The sequence below is a fragment of the Xyrauchen texanus genome, chromosome 34 (genome assembly GCF_025860055.1).
Source record: "Xyrauchen texanus isolate HMW12.3.18 chromosome 34, RBS_HiC_50CHRs, whole genome shotgun sequence".
NCBI classification, from domain to species: Eukaryota; Metazoa; Chordata; class Actinopteri; order Cypriniformes; family Catostomidae; genus Xyrauchen; species Xyrauchen texanus.
Window position 1 is genome coordinate 27,732,908 of NC_068309.1, and position 22,610 is coordinate 27,755,517.

General features: G+C 41.5%; 1 protein-coding gene across 3 annotated transcripts in view; it reads left to right on the forward strand.

Annotated features, from left to right (window-relative positions):
- The window catches only part of LOC127627297 (Krueppel-like factor 8), a 54,584-nt gene that overhangs the window by 18,517 nt on the left and 13,457 nt on the right, over positions 1–22,610 (forward strand). For all 3 annotated transcript variants that reach the window (XM_052103636.1, XM_052103637.1, XM_052103638.1), the window contains one exon: positions 7,393–7,497. In XM_052103636.1, coding sequence (XP_051959596.1) covers positions 7,393–7,497 — 105 coding nt within the window. The remainder of the gene's footprint in view (positions 1–7,392; positions 7,498–22,610) is intronic.

The window sequence follows — 22,610 nt, forward strand, 5'->3', positions numbered from 1 at the left end:
TTCACGAAAAGAAATTATGCAGATCAGGCAACGGTGTAAACGCAGCTACAGCATTTCTACTGAACGCACTTTGCGCATGCAATTCTGATCTTGGGCGCTGATTCTGAGCACTACAGTATTTAGAGGAGGATGCAGCAGACCACCGCGATCTGACACTCTGTCGGGACTAGAGCTTCACCCCACTACTGTGATCCAGACACCTGAATAATCTCTTTAACTTTCCTGAAGTGCACTTGACTACACGCATTGGGGTATATGCCAGACTATAATGGAAAGACCATAAGCCGGGTTCACTCTTTATGATTGTTGCCATGATTTTGTCATCCGAGACAAATTTTAGAGATTGTAAAATATTTATCTTCTTGTAGGACAGAGTCGGTAGTCTTTGATCGCTTCGTGTGACATTCACCCACAGTCTATTACTTGCCGATGAATATTGGCCTCCAACAAAATTCTGGCAGTGTCAGAAACTGTCTGCTACACAGTCGTGCAGTGTGACTGTCTCTACGATGGCCAGATGGGATAAAACACCCAGTCAATGCTGACTATTGGGACCAAAGTCTTTGCTACGATTTGTATCGCACAGTCTGACAACCAACAATCATAAAGAATTGTAAAAATCAGGCAGTCCAGTGAGGAGAATCCTGGAAGACCCTATCCTACATCAGTACCTTTGTTTTCTGTAGCTTTGCTATGCAACATGTCAAAAAAACGGATCTCACTGTAGCTTCCTCTATCACAGTCTCCTCTGTTTACTCTGTAGGAGATGAAGAAAGCAGATCTCACATGATGTATTTTCTTGTCTGGACTTATATAGCTAGACTTTAGGCCAATGTGTGTGAATTTTTGTTTATGAGCCGAGTAGGCTAAGACAGCTCTGTTCCCCTTTATTTATTCTCTGTGTTTATATGTGTACTAAATTTAGGCCAGACTGCTAAACCTGAAACAGGAGGTAGTTGGATAATGTCAAGCTTGATTGATTTGAGAATTATTTTTTTTGGATGCACGTTGTGCAATGTGTGTTTGGGTGAGTATCTAAACTAACACCATTTGTAGCACTGATATTACATTGGAATACAATGTTGCCATATCCACATATTGTTTGACTTGGATACCAGTTTCTCACTTTTCATTATTGGGGAAAAAATTATTTTATTTGTCATTGAGAACATAAACATAGACATATTGTTGATGCTTGTTGGACTTGTGATTTCACAAATGTTATGTTGGAATCATGTTCACACTTGTCTTTCTCAATTAGTACAACTTCATTGACAACAAGACGTCTTGTTTTTGGAACTGGCTTCAGTAAATGGTATATAGTCCTCTTGTGGTCTCCAACGCTATTACGCCAGACCGTTAAACAGAGGCCAACTGAGTGGGTTGGAAAGTACACCAATTGGGCTTCTCATTTAAATCCCGGCTAATTTTAATATATCAATGCCTCAAAAATATATTGATAAAATAACATGCCGATCAATAATCGATATATCAATCTTTTATGAGGAACCATTAGTTCGTACAAATATTGTTGCAAATTAGATTCAAAATGTTTAATGCACAAAATCTAAATGTAGTTAAAAATAATCAAGTCATGTCTATAAACACATGGAAGAATGATAATTAATCATGTTTATTTATATGCACCAGTATACAGTAATACTAACCTAATAAAAATCATTATTTACTTGCATATATGTAGAGCAGAGGAGGGCCGGGCTGGAACAACGCACGCCCGGTCCCCAATCAGCCTGATGGGGGCGCGCGAGGGATAAAGGTGGCTGGTGACAGCGGTTTGAGAGAGAGAGAATGCCATGGAGCTTCTCTGTGTTTGTTTGTGTGTTTTTCATTCAGTTTATTATTAAAAATTTATTTATATTGCCTAGCCGGTTCTCGGCGCCTCCTTTCCCTTATTACCTGCTTTACAATATATTTTTACTAAAATATTTACAAGTGAACAGAGGTGCAAAAGGGACAACTTCACATCTGATATTTTTCCAGAAGTGCTCAAGAGATCTTCTGTAAACAAATGACATGTTTCAATTTTAGTGGACAAGGATATTTGGAATTACACTAGTTTCTCTAGAGCGCTGTAAATTTTAACCTGCTCAGCTCATTGGCCTTACATGTGCTTTGAGTATGTGTCATCCACTACAGAAAACCGCTGCGTACATACAGCGAGCAGCGTGTACAGACTATATCATTAATTAAATCGCAGCATTTGAGGTTTGATAATCGTAGGAGGTCATATCGCAGTTTCAATTTTATTTTGATTAATCGTTTAGCCCTAAGATGTAGACTTATTAAAGCTGTTTTATTCTACATGGAGAGGGTCCCCTCATGGGGGCTGCCATGTTAGGATCACATGACCATGTAAAAACTTAATCTCAGTAAGCACCCTGTTATTTGACACTTTCAATCTTGGATTAAATAAATCATGGCTGAAAACTATTGATTTTGAATTATGCTGCATAAAGTGATAGTTCACCCAAAACTTTTAATAATACATACTACCCTAATAAATGTAATTATTTGTGTGTACTTTTCCTTAAACATTTTTAAGTGAACAGGGTTTGCAAAAACTACAACTTCTCTCACTTATTTTTTTGGAACAGAGTTGTCAATATTATATAACACTGAATTATTATTGTGGAAAATCATTAAGTTTATTATTATAAAACTGAATTCTGTTGTCCTAATATATTTTTGTTGTATTTCCTGCACCTGGAGCCTATATTTTGGTGGAAAATTGAAAATGCAGTGTGTATTTGACGGTTTATAATGTTGCTCATTACAAATCTGGTGATCTCTTCCTTTTTGTTGTATTTTTACTTTTACATTTATATAGCAGTTACAAATTTGGAATTGCACGAATGTGAGATCCAACAATGCGCCAATCGCTGTGGAAATGGTGTATCGCAAGGCACACACGTGCACTCGGAACCGCTCGGCACCTGTTCACAATGAAGTGCACCAGAGACGCTATGTTCATTTACTAAAGTCACTACCTTTTGTGATTTAATAATCGCATATGCCCATATCTTTATTCTGTATATCCATATCTTGTTAATTAATTGTCCTTTCTTGAATGATTGTGAAATTGGTGGAATGATGCTAGAGGCTAAATAGAGGCTAAATTAAAAGTGCATTAAAATCATCATGATATTGACAATATTACTTAATTTTATATCGCCAGCAAAATCACCTCAATTATATATCGTGAAAATTTGATATTTCACCTAGTTCTTGCTCACAAATAATTCACTCCTACCTCTATCTGCCACCATCATCATGAAAAAAGACGAGGTCTATGAGTGGGGCAGCTTGGAATTTGGAATTTGGGAAAAGGTTTCACTTGTGTACTTACAGGGGTCAGAGAAACCAACTACACAACAACAGGGAAGCCCCTCAGAGAATGACCCACACCTCCCTGCCCCCTCTGCATATACCCCTGCTGCACCCTCTTAACCACTCCTCCAAGGGTGGTCCAGTCAGGCCTAGCCGTGGTATGGAGCACGAACCAACCTCAGGTTACATGATTGTGCAACGTTGCGGCTTTGAACACTTTTGGCCCTTCAGAGCTGAAGTCCTTTAGCTTCCTTCTCGGGGCCTCATGTATTATGAGTTTATCCACTTCTGGTTCCAGTAAGGCTCATGTTCCTCTACCTTCAAGTTTTGAATGACCTTAACCTTAAAGAGCAATGATTTATAACAAGGTTCCAACTCTGTTGAGGGTCAAATTTGAAGAACTAGAAGTTATCAGGACTTGGAAGCCCTTGATATTTTTCCGGAAGAACCCAAGAGATATATAATGTGTCATGGCATAAGGGCTGGGTTTTTATGGCTAACAGTTTCTGTAAACAAATCAAATGCTAAATTTTTTTTGGTGTGGCTTCCTTTTAGTTCACCCCTAAAAAATTTAATTGTCAACATGAGTGAACAGAAATGGTGACCAAACTATCCAGGGGGAGGGGAGACTAAGGTGAAACTGGGAAAGAACAACTTTTTTCCTAAATGTGTCCTGACCAGCATCTGCATTTGAGAGCTATTTTGTCAAATTTCTTGGCACTGGTGTATTTGTGTTGATCGGGTTGGTTTAGGTCAAGGTAATGTACACAGTAAATTTTATTTTCCTTTAAGCATTATGAAACCAACAGGAAACGCCTTACAGTCACATACCATAGGCTGATTCTTCCAAAACCATATTTAACACCAAATCAAAACAAAAATGTAAAATTATGTTTTGCATAAAGAAAAGTATGCATATATTTAGGGCCATTTAAGATGTTTTATATTTTTACAAATTTTAATCAAATTACACTCAACACTGGCCTTATTTATAAAACTTTTTTTTTTTTTTAAAGTTATGTAAAATAATAATATAGCCTAATATTGGCTGGATAAGTTACTTTTGATTTGAGTGCAGAAATCCATGCTACTATTATTCGAAATGGGGTTTATATTCTATTCGAAAACCAGTTTATAATCCATCTGTTCAGTTCATTACTAAAGTCAAATTGTTGTTGCCAATTAATACACCAGTAAAAGAGTATGTATGCACAGTCAAGAGTGTGCAGACGGCGCATAAACATTTACGCAGTTCATTTTTACAAAAATTTTTTGCAATGTGTGCATGGGAAATTGCATATGCACAAAATGGGCATTGCACACATCGGGATTTATAAAAATGAACATTTATACATCAGGCCTTGACATTTTCTTTACCGGTTTCGTGATAATCACCCAGTAGAAAATACAGACTTTTAGCAAAATCAAAATGCCATGTTAGTATTGTTCTTTTATTGGAGTAGTTGAGTGAATTTTTTTTTTTTGTAGTAGGAGGGATGGACAGAAGGGCGTATGTGGTGAGCTAGTGCTGGGTGATATGGCTTCAGAATTTATACCCCGATATTTTTCCGCCAATTGACAATATACTATATATATCTTTCATAATTCTTTTCACATATTTATGAGTTTCGCATCTTGTGAACCGCTGTCAAATTCTTCTTTACTGTTCCGTGTTTGTAGATTTGTATAATAACTTAATAGCGGTTACTGCACTTGAAATACTTCACAATGGAGGTGAACTGCGCTAAAAACATGAGCCTCAGCCACCCCCAAGCGTAAACTCAGATCAATGCATCGCCGGTTCATTCTGAAGTGCGCACAGACCATGTTTATCTGTCTTTAATCGCAGCCTTTGCCAGTTAAATTATCACATGATCAGATCCCCATTTTTGTTTTTTTTTTATTAATTATCCAACCCTGAAGGATTGTGAAAATTAGTCTGTTGATGCACTCTTTGAAACTTAATGGCCAAATAAAAGGCTCCTTAAAATCTTTGCGATATTCACAATATTGTTGAATTTTACATCGTCAGCAAAATCATCGCGATTATATCGTGGGTATTTGATGCATCGCCAGCCCTATGGTGAGCTATGCAATGCAGACAGCCATGCTACCCATGCTGCACTGGGGCGGGGACTCTTTGCCACGGGGGCATGGGAGCGAACGCAATGACCCAGATTGTGATGGTTCCTTCTCTCCCCACCCCCATTCATTTCCCTCTCTTTTTCTCCTCTCTTCCCCATTCTTTTTTCTTTCTCTATTCTCTATCTATACTCTCCACTCTACTTCATACTTTCTTCTCTCTCTAATCCCTGACATTGCCTCTCACGGTAATGAGAGCCCCCTCCTCTCTCCATAACTTCCTGCTGGGGTATACAGGGGCTGGGGTCACACCCACCCCACCCTCTTTTATTCCTGGAACTACCCACAGCACAAGCTCCTTGGGGAGCTTTTACATAAACACACACACAGAGTGATTTCACACCGGTATACATCATTGTGTAGATCTTGATGTTTGTGTGTTGTAAAAAGGCTAAAAGTGTGTTTATCTTTTCAACCAAACCTTTTCCTGCTTGCTTTACTACATTTTAATACTTGAAAAATGGCATTTGGGGACATTCTTCAACATTTCCCAGTCGTGATAAGTAAAAAAAAAAACATTTATTTGGAATTTTGAATTGATTAATTTCAAAAGGGACACTTGAAGCGATTAATGGAAATGAATCAAATCTGCCAATTCAAACACCATTTTTACTACTGAAGTTTTAATTGGAGCTCCATCTGAAATTCAGACTTTTAATAGATTTATAGTCTTCTCGTAATATTGTGATTTTGTAATTTTTTTTCTCATAATACTACGACTTGGTTCTCATTACATTCAGACTTTAAAATCATAATATGACTTTAATTTCATATTACTTTCTTCTTGTAATTTTTACTTTACTCAGTAATCTTCGCCACTAAAGCACCATCATGTTTTGGAAGCGTACTGGCTTAATAAAAAGTGGATCAAAATCTTTGCAGTTGCATTCACAATGTGTGCTAATTTTATATTGCCAGCAAAATCTTCACAAATATATTGTGAATATTCTATATTTTGTCCAGCCGGAGTCTGGGTCATTTGGTTGCACTGGTTTTTCTAAGACAACATTAGCAGCTTATAGTACAGAATGTATGTTTGTTCATGTGTTTTCCTTTTGTATGTCTTTACCGGGGGGCCAAATTGAGTATGGCCACACCCCATCTTATGGGGGGGCCACACCTCTTTGTGGAATCTGCTGCAGTCTCTTGACTACAGACTCCCACCCCCATGCCTAAGCAATACCACATTGCGCTCTCTCTCTCTCTCTCTCTCTCTCTCTCTCTCTCTCTCTGCTAATACTGCTGGTCTACTGAACGACTGGCCTCTCTCTCTACTCGTTCTTAAAGAACTGGGTGTGACTCTGCTTAGCTGAAAGAGGGAGGAGAAACAGGATTGCTGGCCAACACTCCCTGCTTCTAGATCACTCGCTCTTTCTTCAGCTGGTCAGCGTTAGAACCAGGATAGGCTACATCTTTTGTTTCTAAACCTAGTAGGAATTTGGCATCTCTGTTTATTTGTTCCTTAAGGTAACTAGTTTTAGTATCAAGTCTAGTCTAGGTCTGATATCTTGACTGTTTTTGTGTTTCTCATCCTTGATGTCTTCAATTCTTCGTCCTTATTCATGCATTCCACACATTTGATTGACCTGTACTTGATTTCCACTCTGCGGCTAATCATCATCTTCTCTCTTTTGTTCTGATATCTCTGCCCCCCAACTAACTCGTGCTTAAAGTCTAACTAGCTTCTCACTCTCCTCACATCAGTATGGTGGTGTTCATTAACTACCTTTCTCACTTGTTCTTTTTAATTTAAACTTTTTTGCAGACTTTATCTCTGGTTGCTTACAGTGATTTATTGTAGATTTCATAATCTGGAGTTTAGTGTTCTGCTAACACTTTGAACAATTTTAAGACTACTTCTCGATGATTAGCTCTTGAATGTTCTCCTTTTCTAATTCGCAGTGTCAGACGAGTCCGAAGAAATCCACTGCAGCCGCCTCTGAGCCGGCCGAGGAGATGCCATCCATACAGATCAAGCTGGAACCAGAGGAGGTGGAGTGTGTGGTGGTGAGTGGGCTTTTGTCATGTGTAATGTGTGTCTACAAGTTTAACTTCATGGGAAGGAGACATGTAAGGGAGGAAGCGGGGACAACAGAATTATTGGAAAGGGGTGTGGTCACAGTGTTATGGAAATGGTGTCCATGGTATTTAGGGTTCCTCTAGAGGGGGAAATCTATCTCTCTAGATAAGGCCAGGGCTTGTCCAAAGGTTTGGCCAATGTTTACTTTGTTTACTATGTTTATTTTGTGAATGCTTAAATATTAGTTTTGTGATATGTCTCTTTGATTTATGATATACTTTGATTCTCTGTGCATTCAGAGATTTTCAACTTTTGATGGGACTTGTGAATATCGGCAAAAGGTCTGGTCTGTTTGCAGCTTGTTCTGATCAAGAAACGCCCACTTAGACAGGACAATGCCACCTGAGTGACATAAGTGTTTTTTTTTATTTTTTATTTAATCGCTGCTATGAATCTCACAAGCGTTGTCCAATTCAGAAAAAGTGCATTGAAACAGCCTGGTACCTTTTATTTGGGACTTTATTTATTGGCGGACCAACGAAAACCTGTGTACCCCAATTAATTAAGTGGAGCTTGCAGTTTTTTCAAATATCTTGTCATTTTTGTATACAATATGCACCAGACGATATGTGAGCAGCACATGGGCGTACCTTCGGAGACTGAAACAAGAAAAAGGCTAAATACATTTTTTGTAGACTGCTAGAAGTGTCTACTTGTCAAGCTACATTTCTCAAGATTTAAGAGATTCATTGGCCATTTTTTAAAATTAAGAATCATTGCTTGGAATATCTTTGGAAATGGAAGCATCGTTTACAGACCGTTCCCTCCACATGAGTGGAATAAATAACTGTGATGCCATCTTTGCAGACCAAAGTTCAACCCAATAAGGAGATAATATATGTACTCCGCTAGTGCTCTTATCCCCCACTTTGTGTTCATCTCTGTCTGTACCTTTCTTTTTCTGTCCTTCTGTATCTTTCCTACCAAGTCTCGTCAAGGCCCTAATAGGATATATTGAGGGAGGCTTCCGTTCTGCTGTTGTCATGGCAACGAGGCTCTGGCAGGAGTTGGAACGACTGTGATGTAGCCACCCAACACCCGTCCACCTTAACGAACACACACTCTTACACACATTCACTATACCCCACCCCCTTACTACCCTCCCACTCCCTCACAATACACTCCTTAAGCCATAAAACACACTCAACACCATATACCTGCAGGGGTACAGTCACACACGCAGGCACACAAACTCACATTTACACACACACACACACACACACACACACACACACACCATACGTTCGCATGCTCAATGCTTATGTATATACACACAAGAACACACCCACTGTTGAGCTATCGGGAGCATTCGTGCACAAAATTTGCCACACACCCGTTCATCCTCTTCCTCTTCTGACACATACACAATCACAGCCTTGTCTGCGTCTAATGCACGTTTACCCAGCCAGAGCTTCATAAAGACTCAGAACTCTCAAACGCTGTTTATTTGTGAAAAGCTTTGCCACTGTTATACTATAAAATATATTGTTTTTATACTTTTAATCAACAACCATGTTTTTGTTTGATTATTTCATGTGCAATGCTTCATGGGATATGTAGTTCATTACCTCCAAAAGAAGAGCTTGGTAAACTTTTTCACTATAATTCTGGACAAAGTCATAAATGGGTGTTTATTTATCTGGAAACAAAGTCAAATTGCAAGGTAACTGGCTGCTACAATGTGTGCTTCCGAGGAAGAACTAGTTGCAGAATTATTCAACATTGGTTAAAAAGTCTAAAGCAGTTCTTCGGTGAGGTCTACTGTTTTTTTTTTTTTTTTTTTTTTTTTTCTATCCTTGCTTTTGAAAAAGTACCTCAGTGTACCAGTGCCTGACTGCCATTAAGTTCTGCTGTTGATTTCACCTGCGCAATCCGATACGCCAGGCGGTTGTGAAAAGGAAGTAAGGGGCTTGCTGCTGGTGCCAGGTATTCCAGAGCTCTGCGCTCAAACACGCCAATGTTTGTTTATTAAGTTAGTCCTTAAAGACAGCATGACATTGTGTAACCCATCATATTCACGGGCAGTTGGTTGGCATCTTGTTTGTAATAGAGGTTACGTGACACACCCTCTCAAATGCTAGGCAGGGCCCTCTCAAACAGCAGTAATTGAGTGTGATATTAGCATCTTGCTTCTCCCCTACATTTTATCATCCATATCTCTGCCTTCATGCCACACCCTGCAGACATGGCCTGTGCAAGTCACAAACAACCACCCTGACTAAAAAACAGCCCAGACCTGCAGTGCGATAAGAACAGTGGCTAAAGTCGACTAGCATTCAGAAACTCTTGCTTGCGAGTTATGTATTCATTAAGAATACAACCCATACAGCCAATAGAGGGAAGCAGTAGGGTTCCGGAAGTAAAAATCTCTCAAATGTTTGCATCATACACATTGATTTTATGTTACAACGGAAACATAAATATTTCAAGAGCTCTAAGATTCAGATTATGTCCTTCTGTAGTAGCCTCAAGATAAAAATTTTATAAAATCATTTAATAGCTGAATTCCCAGTGCAGAACTACACCACCCATAACTTTGAAGAGAGATTCACCAATCAATCAAATTAGCTTTAAGTCTGCCATTGTGCAGAAACTGTTGTCAAAAAACTACCAGTTGCAAAATAGCGGCACATCTTTCAACTGTTATGAACAACATGGCATAAAAATGGCATGAAGCCATACAGTACTATGAAAACGGGCAAAAATATTGACAGACAAAGCGTCAGAGACCGCAACCCTTGGTAACATTTTAGATTGCCCTTTGCTGCACAGTTTACTGGTGTCCTAAACATAGGAATGGGCATTTTCGAGTAATTTTGTAGTCTAATACTATAACCAATAAAAATCAAGTAATTGATTACTCCTAAGTTAATATGCAAGTTAAAAATAACAAGTATAACACACATGTGAAATTTGTATTTAGTTTTATACATAAATATTACCAAGAACATTTCCAAATAAACTTCAACAAACTATGATTTTCTTTTTGAAAAATAAATAAAAAATAATTTTAAAATACAAAATTAAATGAGCAATATGCGTTAATAGAAGGGGAAAAAAAAAACGCAAACATTTGCAATCACCCAGATCTTAAAAAGAAACCAATACTGATGGCATTAGGGTGATGCACATATATAAACTCAGAGTCTACATAGAGGAGACGTAAGTTGGCTTTTTATAAAAATGCGCTCTGCCCCTGTTCAGATATTTAATTCACATACATACATACTGGTCTGATCAGCTTCAGAGTTTCTCGTACAGTATAATTCAATAAAATATTACAAGTATTGCCACACTTCACTCTTGTCTAAAGACGGCACCATAATTCCTTCTCTTCTCCCAACACTTCGATGACATGCATCCACAGCACCACCAATGGACTCAATTGTAATGGCAAGATTTGGTAAGAGATTAAAAAGTACTGTATAATTCGCCATTGCTCACACAAGGCAAATGTGCAAAGGAAAATCAATTTACAATATTCAGGTAGTGTTTATTAATAGTTGATTAGCTGGTGCAGAATTACTCGTTTAGTCAGTTACTCATAAACATCCCTACCTGAAAAGAGACAAAATGAAAAAGAGCTGAAAGAGTTAGAATCCATCTAAAATTCTTCCAGCTTAAAGTGCAAATGCCAACATTAATTTACAACATAATTAGAAAAGGAAAAAGGTTACTACTATTTAGTGGCGAAAGTGTTTTTATTTTACACCCTAATGAAACCTAGCAATTTAGCTTTGCATACTGCAGCATCGTCATTTATCTTTGAATTTCTAACTTTTTCATTGTAGATTTACCCCTCTCTCTTTCTGCCTTTTTGTGAATTGTAAAATAATTTGTTGGGATGCTGCCATAAACGTCTAAAACTGTCATTTTCCGAGACTGGAAACTATCAGCGCAAATAGGCTAGTTGTTTTCTAGCCTTTGTTTTGTTGTCTTTTGTAATTGATTAATAATCTAATTTGCAACAAAGATTTTTCAGTGGGAGATAGAATGTTAACTTGATGAAACCCCTTGTGAATATTATTAATGTCCAGCTTCCCTGTTAATGGCCATTGGAAAGGACAGTGGAGAGTCATGCCGTCATTAATCCATCATTCCTAACAAAATTAGTCCAAAGATTATTTTTTCCAACAGAAACTCGCATAAGAGTTCCAATGTTACCCAAGCTCTCTCTCGAACTTGTATCTCTCTATTTGTTTTGCATTTCTACACTGAGAAACAGGGATCAGTGGTTCCTTGCTGACAAACTTTAGCATGAGCACTTTCTCTTCTCTCATCATTTCTGAGACGTCGAAGAGTCTTAAGCAGACTTCTGGATAGATGGTTTGTTTTTCAAAAAGGAAAAAAACTAAATTCAAAGCAGGATAACTTGGTTATCCTTTACAGGAACCAAGACACTGAGTGCATTTACATGCACAACAATATCCTGATATCTACCAAAAATCAGAGAATGCAAGAGAACCACATTTACGTGAGATCTGAAGTCATCTGGTTATTCTCTGCTTTTAAAGGCAAAACATAAACACACAACACTTATGCACATTGAAAAAGCCAGAAAGAACTCCAGTAAAGGTGTTTACATGCAACGCGAAATCGGAACACTGCCAAAATTCAATTTTTGCTTAAACTGTTTATCATACCCCGATAAAAGAAAGCCATTGACATGACTCAACGCTTTGTCAGCTTAAGCATAATTGGTGTAAGATTGTGCATGTTAACGTGCTCACTGATATACCTGTTTGTTTCTTTACACGGCTCTATAGAATACTAGATTCCAATTGGTCAGTCATGGCAATGTTTATTGTGTAATGACCTCTAACCAATTTAATACAAATCTGTGCTAGTTTCATATCCCTTGTACAACTCCATAGTCTCTTTATTCTTGCAAAAATATGTCCATTTATTTATTTTGTGCCAGGGTCCTTCAATGCCCTTTTGGCCTTTTAATTTACGATAATCACCCGTTTACTGTAGATTCAAAACAAATCTAATTTTATTAAAAGATGTGAATTCAAGATGCGCATATGTCGTTCTTGTCGTTTGTTATGTTTTGTTTGCATGTAGTTAACGTAGGCCAGATGCATAGCCAATATTAACATGGTCATGAAAGATCACACATCCTCAACACAAAATTTATAGAACTGGATTTCATAATGGCAGCCACAAGCCTTGTCCTTATCTCAACATTCACTCAATGCCGCAAGCAAGACTGTTTCCTACAACTGCTGAAAGAGATTGAACACACTCAATTAACAACCTACACTGCACGTTAGTGATAACTGGGTCACTTATCGATGTCGTTTTCCAGACTCCAATGCAAAATTTTTGGGGATTTCTTTAGGTTAGATCAATAGGAAAACATCTAGAGGACGAGAAAGGTGGAGCCAATCATGGGTGGGGATGCAGAGACAGTGAGGTGGCAGGGTGGAGAATTGGGAGAGAGGAAAGCGTGAGGTGGGTGGGATCGCGAGAGAGAGGGAAAAATGAGTCAGCTGATATCCCTCCCAGTTTCCATGGCAACCAGAGGCCTTCTCTCTGAGTTTCGCTCCCACCACAGCCCACTCATTCTTGTTTTCATTCACTATTTTGCTCCAAACACCTCTAGTTACACAACTCTGCTATACAACCTCTGTCTGTACCTGTCTGGACTTTTTATTGGTTTTACTTCATGAGAATTTACTTTTGTTTTTGATGAATGTTATCAGAGAATATTTAGCAGAGATTGTTGGGCTGCTCGATTATAGCAAAAATCCTAATTGCCGATTATTGCTCTTGATATTGCTCTTGATATTGTTATCGCGATTATTAATGTCGATTTAAAATGTTTCTTTTAAGCATTTGTATTTTATATTGTAATAATGTTTCTTAAGGTAAGGCAAATTAAGAATCATTGTAAATTGATATTTGTGGTATAGAATACATTTTATTATTGCTAACTTACAGGTTAAATTATTAGTCCACGTACAGTAAATAATATTGTATATTCAGTATTCAAACTTATTAACAGCTGATTTAAATCGATCAAGTTACTGCGTTCAGTAAGCCCTAAGGCTAGACAGGGGACCATTCATCCCGTTAGATCTTCAAAGGTGATCTTGTTCATGTAAGATCATCGTTAGATAATTTTTGGCCTCTGGTTGCACTTTGGAAAACAGTCATTTGCGATTGGAGTGTGTGCGATTCGTGAAAATGTTAAATCTACAAATATCAGCTGCGTGGCAAATGGGTCTTATAAGAGCAGATGCAATTACAATGACGGTGATTCCTGAAATATGCTATTCATGCTATATTCTTTATGTTGGCTTCACCTCCAGAACACACTTAGAACAGTTAAGCTGAATTATTTTATTGCTATTTTGTACAAATCAAATTCACATTGGCCTACTTATTAACATGACAAAACCGTTATAACATTTTTATAAATTGTACACAAATCGAGCAACGCAACAAACTCTCTGATTACAATGACTGCTGTCACTCACTGCAGGTTTACACTGTTTCAGATTTATTTATTTATTTATTTATTTAACTATTTATTTAACAGGGACAGTGTATGGCACTCAGCCATACCAGAATTAGCTACAAGCTAAATTTCATCTGTAGTCCCTGGGCAGGAAAAAGTAACATACAATTAACAATCCAACAAACCATATAAATATACCATAAAACGTCATCACGCAAGTAGCCTCTCAGACAACAAAATTTCACATTCTTAAAGCACAATAAAACAGAAAAACAGAACAAAATAAAGTGCAATATTAATAAACACTATTAGGATACGACAAAAAATGAGTTTTTTGAATTTATGATTAATGGGTACATGATTGTATAGATTTTAGCCATAATTTTACTTTATATTTAAAACTAGTAAATGTACAAATGTCTCTAATCTCATTTGGGACTAAGTTCCACTACTTAGAGGCTCTGATAGAGAAGGCTGATCTGCCAAACTCAGTACGTCTGACCTCTATTGCACAGTGACCTCTATTGGTCGCCCTGGTTGTTCTCCGACTATCTGAGAGCAATATTATGAACTCCTGTAATGGGGACGCAGCCAGATTATTAATTACTTTTTTACACTAAACAAACATTGGCAAAGCACATACAGTTTTCAAAAGTTTATGCTTTTGAATGATATTGCAGTAGTAATATCCTGATGGCTTTTTATCTAGTACTTTGAGAGTTTGTTTATATAGCGTTTGTAGTGGAGCAAGTATTGTTTTTCCGGTTTGTGATCTGCATTTCGACGTGAGCTCGGTGACTCTCGCAATAGTGCAGAATGTTGTGCGGAATGCTCTCATTAAAAACAAAGCTGTCTAATCAGCAGAACAACTCCATTATTTACACCACGTCTGTGCCTTGTTTTAGTTTTGTCGTGTTGCTCATTTGCAGTGTATTTAACATCTACGTTCAAAGCGAGCGGTGCAATATGCAATGAATCCAAAATATTTCCAAATTCTTTTCGCTCTTGTTCTACAGCTTCTTTTCAAGTGTCAGGTGATATTTCTTCAGTATTCATTTTCGTGTGCTGTGCAAACAGAGCAAGAACATAAAGCCAGAATCTGGGCATTCAGATGGTTTAAAACTTGCGCATTAGGATCAGTTGTCTGTACTGATAGGACAGAGGATTTATCTAAGCGGCTCTGATTGGCCATTGCCGTTTCATTGCCCAACAGACATGTTAGTGATTGGTTAGAATACTTAAATGCTGCAAAAACACGTAAATAGAAACTCTTGACTCAACAGGACCAGACTTAAATTGAACGCTGTAATAATCAATTTTCACGATTACATAATCGTGGCAGCTGTAATCGCAGTTAGTATTTCGATTAATTGTGCAGCCCTAAGAGATGGGCAACCTCTATTATATTGAATGGGAGAAATTGGAACGCTCCGCCAAGGAGCTCTTGAGTGCCCAACGGTCAACGGCTGTAGAAAGGAAGACCCGCCTTGCAGTTAAAAGAGCCTATCACCTTTAGGTACAAACATAACCTGTCAATCAACTCTAAAAAATCCAGGAGAATTGCTCCTTTTTAGCGTAATATGATATAAAGAATCACAATTTATGATACCAATATTGTCCGATTTTATTGCTGATTTGAAATATGTTTGTAAACGACCTCTGTTTGGTCTGGAAAGGAGGAAGCTGGGACCCAGCTTAGTCAAAGTTTTAATGATGCAAATTAACTTCAACATAGCATAAAAGACAGGCACAAATATAACTCTGTGTGTGCTTCTCTCTCACTGGTGTCTCTGGCTCCCCTTTATCTTTTCCGCTGATTAGGTGACTCTGCGCCGGCCGTGCACCCTCACAGCCCAGCCACACCCTCCTCATCACACTCCTCCACCACCCGATTGTGGCCAGGGAAAAATGTTTTTTCTGTGAGTCTTGTGGGTAATTGAACACTTAGCCTTTCAATGTATATATACTCTTTTGACCGCAAGCCCATACAGACTTGTTCGATGCATGCACACTACGACTACTTTGTGATGCTCTTAAACAAAGTGGTACGACAATGTGGAAAGACCAGAACTGTCCATGTGTCTAGAAAAACTAGGCTGAGCACAGACTGTCTGTGTGCACTGTGCTGATGACGAAGTTTTCATTATGAAGACTGTAGCAGTCCAAGGAAAACCGAAATATACTTTGGCCTTTTAGGGGTTTGTTCAATTCCCTAATCCTAATGTCCTAACTTTAATTTAGACGCATAACTTGTCCAGCAGTGTTTGTGCTATGGACGTGAAGGATACCTCAATTTAAAAAAATTAAATGCCCCCCAATTTGGCATGCCTAATTCCCAATGCACTCTAGGTCCTTGTGGTGGTGTAGTGTCTCGCCTCAATCCAGGTGGCGGAGAATGAATCTCAGTCGCCTACACATCTGAGACGGTCAATTCGCGCATCTTATTGAGCGCGTTACCGCAGAGACCTAGTGTGTGTGTGAAGGCTCTTCTCCGCGGCATCCACGCACAACTCCCCATGTGCCCCACCGAGTGCAAGAATCGCATTATTGCGACCACGAGGAGGTTAACCCAACATGACTCTACCCACCCTAGCAGCCAATCCAATCGGTTACTTAGGAAGCCGGACTGGAGTCACTTAGCATTCGAATTTGCAATTCCAGGTATGGTAGTCAGCGTCTTTGCCCCCCAAATTTTGTGGTTTGTTGATAAGAGGTCTGATCCAATGCACAGACCTTAAGGTTGGTTATGGGTGTAGGTTGTACACACACACACTCACACAGATAAGGGCTGCACAATTAATCAAAATAAAATCGAAACCGCAATATGACCTTGTGCGATTATTAAATTGCGAAGGGCTGCGATTTGAATTAAATAAATAAATTGTCTGCTCCCTTCAAAGTTGATTTGCGCTGCACTGTCCGGTCTATTAAGTTAGAGCATTGTTACAGTGTTTTCAGAGCAGTTCTGTGCTCCACAACTCCTAATGCTTGGAGTAACAGAAGTGCTCCGAGTTCGGTTCCGTTAACTTATGTGCGCTAAATGCTTTATTTACACTAAACTGGCGCGTCCTGCGTGAAGCGTTTTTTATTATTACGTGCGGTAGCAGCATCTCAGTCTCCGCAAGAAACAGGTCTCATAATAAAGCAGAATAGAAGATGGGGTATAATTCAAACATCTTTATTAAATGATTGCTGAGCAAAAAGCATTAACAGTAACACCTGTAGTGTCCAGAAACATCTCTTTATCTCTTCTCCTGTCATTTGTTTACCTCACGAGAGAGCGTGTCGCCCTTATTACACTCGCTGCGGAAACACGTGACTAATAATACCAAATATAACTAAATGAAAAGGAAGGAACATACATACAATAAATCTACAACAAATATTTAGGTACTACAATATAATGCATTGCTAAATTAAATATAATGAATAAAAATAATTAAATGAAATTGTGACAAACTATGCAAAATTTTCACTAATTTGAATCACACCAATGGGTTATCAGTTCAACTTGAGTTTGACATTTAAGCCCCATTCTTTAGGACTATCTTATATACAGTAAAGAATAAGCATACTAGTTTTTAAGGCCTAGAATAAAGAGTAACATTTATATTTTAAAATGATATTTTGTGTATACTGAATTATTCAATCAACCAACATTATTTTTGACAGCAAAGTCTAGGCAACAACTATGGTTTTACCAACAGGGAAATGTATTTAACAGTGACATTGAGCAGAAACCAGTTTTGACAGAGCTGCTGATAAAAGTTAAATGATCAGCATCGATTGGAGCAGAGTTTCCGCTAGAAAAAAATGGTGCCGGTCAAAGTGACCGGCAGAGGTTTCGTTTTACGGACATTTTGATGATATGCCGGTCAAATATATCGCCTCCTTAATTAGTCAAGTTGAGGAAAACTGGAGGCAGTCTATGTAACTTAAAAAATGACATAATCAGGCCGTATAGAATGCAACATATTATTATTATTAAGCTTAACTTTCAAATAGACGTAAAAAAAACATGAACGTCCGATTGGCGTCAATCAACGGCAATTGTTTTTTACTGTGGTTTCACACACATTCACTTTTTGAAACATTGAGGTACGGATGTACCTAATACAAATAAATAAAACATCTCCAGTTAACTAGCAGATCATTCATTTAGTCCGTTATTAAATAAGAGATCTAGCGCTAAAATCTGTTGTTTTTGAAATCAAGCTGAGCGCTCGTGTCCGCTGCTATCAGTTGCATGGACGACGCGCTGCGCGAGTTGCGCAATCTTCACTAGATTTCAATCTATCGCCGTTGCGGAGACTCTATTAATTCCGGTGAAATCACAAAATAAAATGCACACAAATGTGTCCCTGCTTGATATAGACTGTAACCATGCACTGATGAACATAGGCTATTCAGTTCTCTTACGAGAGGTTCTCTCGTATTGCGTAAGCTAGCTTACGCTACGGGAAAGATTCATCTTTTCTGAAATATTGAAGCCAAAAAATTATCCTTAATTTTTGTATCCATTGTCAACGCAGTGCGGCAGCTGCAGACCTTGAGCGGGCTAGCTAGCGAGCTCATAGGTTGCTCTGCGGCAACTGCTGCAGCCTATAGACGAGCTTGGGCGAACTCGCATCCAATGAGAGGCGTCCGCGCGCTCACTGCAACAAAGCCCGCCAAAATGGGCGTGACTAGAGTGCATATAAGCGTAGTTCGTAGGCTGGAACCCTGATTTTCATCTCTTCAGCGAAGCTCTTCCCATCTCTGAACTGGAAGCCGCGTCGCCGTTCGAGGGGCATCAAGCAAGCATGGACAGCGCTCGAAGAAGCCGGCCGTCTTCGCCACCTTCAGCCGTCCTGCGAGCTACGCCATCCGGCGACGTATCCTTTTAAAGCAAGCTAGTTCTTATGAACTTCACAAAAGAGTACGAGCGTCTTTTTAAAGATGCCTCGCTCCACTTGCGCCTCATGCCGCACCCCTCTCAGCACCGGAGACCGCCACGTCATCTGCGCTCTCTGCCTGGGACTGGGGCATGCAGAGCTTCGCCCTCACTGAAGGCGGATGCGATCTCTGCGAGGAGCTTCGATGTCGACCCCTGCGGGCTCGACTCGGCGCTCAGGACCGAAGCCGCCGCCGCCTTCCATTCAGCCGCTCAGTAAAAGTGCCGCTCTCAAAGGCTGCCGGAACCAGTGGTAGAAGCGATTGCCTCGCCGGAGCCCCTCCCTCGAGCATCGCCTTCACCCTCTCCGCCCACCCGGGACGCGCAGTTGCCGCCGAGCGGCTGCTCTGCTGCCATCTCAGACGAAGAAGCGGAGGATAAGGGCTGTTCCATCATGGCTTCGGACAGCGAGGAGTGGTCAGGCTCACACGCCTCCTCCTCGGCCCAGGAATCCAGCAGGACCCGCGCCAGAGTCGAAGGGGAACTAACGCGCCTCCTCACACAGGCCGTCGACCGCCTCGGGCTCGAGTGGTCACCGCCCCCTGAGCAGGCTCCCAACAGACTCCACGCCGCACCTTTGCCTGCCCTCCGCGAGATGGTGCTGGTGCTCCCGTCTAAGGCCTGCAGAACTACTTCCGCCTGTGTTGGCCGCGCCTATACCGCCGCCGGCCAAGCCGCATCTGCTCTGCATTCCATGGCCGTCTTGCAGACAGAGGCTGCTTCAGATCTGACTAGCCGACTTGGGAGAAGCTGAACGCACTACGCGCCGCTCTCTCTGTCCGGTCTCTTCGGTTCCGCGGTGAGTGGCATTGTTGACCGTTACTCGAAGCCCAAGCCATGAATCTCTTTCTGCCTCGTCGCGCTAGCTCCTCTGCAGGCCGCCCACGTGACCAGCCTCCTGCACGAGCCTCTTCACAGCGCCCAGCTCAACAACCAGACTTCTCAGCGTCGACAGGGCGGCCGCCCTCGATCGCGCTCAGACAGCCGCCGCAGACCGCCGCCCCCCTGCGGGCCTCGGCCTAAGATTGTACTGAAACCTGAGCAACCGAAGTCCTCCTAGCGTTGTTGAGAAAACGACGGCTCAGTCCCGCCACGGCCGGACCACCGTCAAAGCTTCGCCCCCTGTCAGTACCCTTCTCTCAGGCTACTGCAGTGGTGGATTCAGCAGCCAACAAGCCGGTGATACTACCCGTTTGCCTGCACTCAAACGCCGTTTTCACGGCGACCCAAAGAAATCTTGTAAAGAGTAAACATGCCTTATGTGTAGAAAATGTGCCCACAATCCAGTGCTCACCCCTACACACAAGCATTACACATCCCGTGTCCCTATCAGAGCACACTCACATAAGCGGTTACGACCCGCTCGAGTGTTAGTTAATAAACGCGCCCACGAGCCTGTGCGCGCGCCCCTCCTCTGCCCGCTCTGTCACACGGCCAGCTGTATGTAAGTCCCGTGACGCCCCTGTCAGTCCCCTTCTCTCAGGCTACTGCAGTGGTGGATTCAGCAGCCAACAAGCCGGTGATATTACCCGCTTGCCTGCACTCAAACGCCGCTTCCACGGCGACTCAAAATAAAGCCTTATGTGTAGAAAATGTGCCCACAATTCAGTGTTCACCCCTACACACAAGCATTACACGCCCCGTGTCCCTATCAGAGCACACTCACATAAAGCTGTTACGACCCGCCGAGTGTTAGGGTTAATAAACGCACCTACCTAATCCGCGCTAGCGCTCCATTCTCTGGCCGCTCTGTCACATCGACCAGCCTTATGTGTAGAAAATGTGCCCACAATCTAGTGTTCACCTCTACACACAAGCATTACACGCTCCGTGTCCCCATCAGAGCACACTCAAAAGCCGTTACTGAACCACTCGAAGTGTTAGAGTCAATAAATGCGCCACGTAATACGCGCGCGCTACCATTCTCTGCCCGCTCTGTCACACGGCCAGCAAACACTTCTCTGTATGTAAGTCCCGTGCTCGTGGCTATGCTTTGCGCATCACTTAACAGACGTGACTCTTTCCCCATTCACCTCAATCGGAAGTCACTCACAGAACAGCTTGTCCATGCTGTCTGCGAAGCAGTCCAGCATAAGCACAGTAAGCGCCACACATTCTGTTCAGCGTGCTGTGTGCGGCAATCAGAGCGATTTGGCCATTCACCCTCTAACATTACGCTTCAAAGCGTGGGAAGATATTCCAGGGATATCCGAATGGGTGTTAAGCACAATAAAACAGGGCTATTTGCTATAGTTCGATCGCCGCCCTCCTTGCTTCAGAGCTGGCTCGAAACTACTTTGAACACGGAAGCAGCGTGCATGCTTCGCTCAGAAATAGCAAACCTTCTGTGCAAAAGGGCCATAGAGAGAGTGCCGCCTCCCCTGAGCTGAAGTCGGGGTTTTACAGCCGTTATTTTCTTGTCCCCAAGAAAGACGGCGGCCTCAGACCAATATTAGATCTCAGGGTTTTGAACAAAGCGTTGCAAAAGACCGCTCAAAATGCTTACAACCAGCAAACTCCTCGCATGATGCGCCAGGGGACTGGTTTATTTCTCTCGATCTGAAAAATGCATACTTTCAGATTCAGATAAATCCCCTTCACAGGCCATTCTTGAGATTCGCCGACGGCCAGGTTTATCAATACACCGCCCTTCCGCTCGCCTGTCCTTAGCACCCGCACTTTCACGAAGTGCATGGACGCTGGCGCCGCACTCCCTGCGGAGTCAGGGTTTGCGATTTCTGAACTATTTGGACGATTGGCTGATTTTGGCACAATCACATACGGAGCTTCTGTCTCACAGGACAGTTCTCCTCAGTCATCTGAACAGTTTGGGCCTTGCAGTCAATTGGACCAAGAGCTCACTACAGCCCAGTCAGGCAATTTCCTTCCTTGGAATAGAACTAGACTCAGTGGCAATGACGCTCGCTTATCTACACAGCCAGCCGCGGTGCAGCTTACTAGCCGCGTAATTTCAGATGAACAGCCTCACATCTCTGAAGAAATTTCAGAGAGTGTTAGGCTACATGGCCTCAGCCGCAGCAGTACTTCAGCTGGGTTTACTGCACATGCTCGCTTCAGCATTGGCTAAACACCAGCGCCTCGCCGGGCTTGGGCCACAGGCCGCCAGCCCATCAAGGTGACTCAGACCTGTATTTCAGCTCTGCAGCCCTGGACAGTGGCCGAATGGTATCAGCGGGAGTGACAATGGGAGCTGTATCTCGCCGAAAAGTCATCTCGACAGACGCGCCCAACACGGGTGGGTCTCGCGAGGGCTCTCCGGTTTTCGCCTATGGTCAGTTCAGGAAAAGCTCCTTCACATAAATTGTCTGGAAATGATAGCGGTCGAGTACGCGCCATGCGCTTTCTCCCGGTCATTCAGGGTCACCACGCCCTGGTCCGCTCGACAACAGATCTGTGGTATCCTACCTAAACCGCCAGGGCGGTGTCAGATCCAGGAACCTCTTCCATCTGACTAAACGCATACTGAGTTGGTCCCAGTGCCACCTGCGCCGCTGAGGGCGACGCGACGCGCCAGGCCACCTGAACGACGGCCCGGACAGACTGTCCAGAGACAATATTCCCCAGGGAATGGTCCCTGCACGCCAAACAGTCCAGACGTTATGGCACCTATTCGGCAGAGC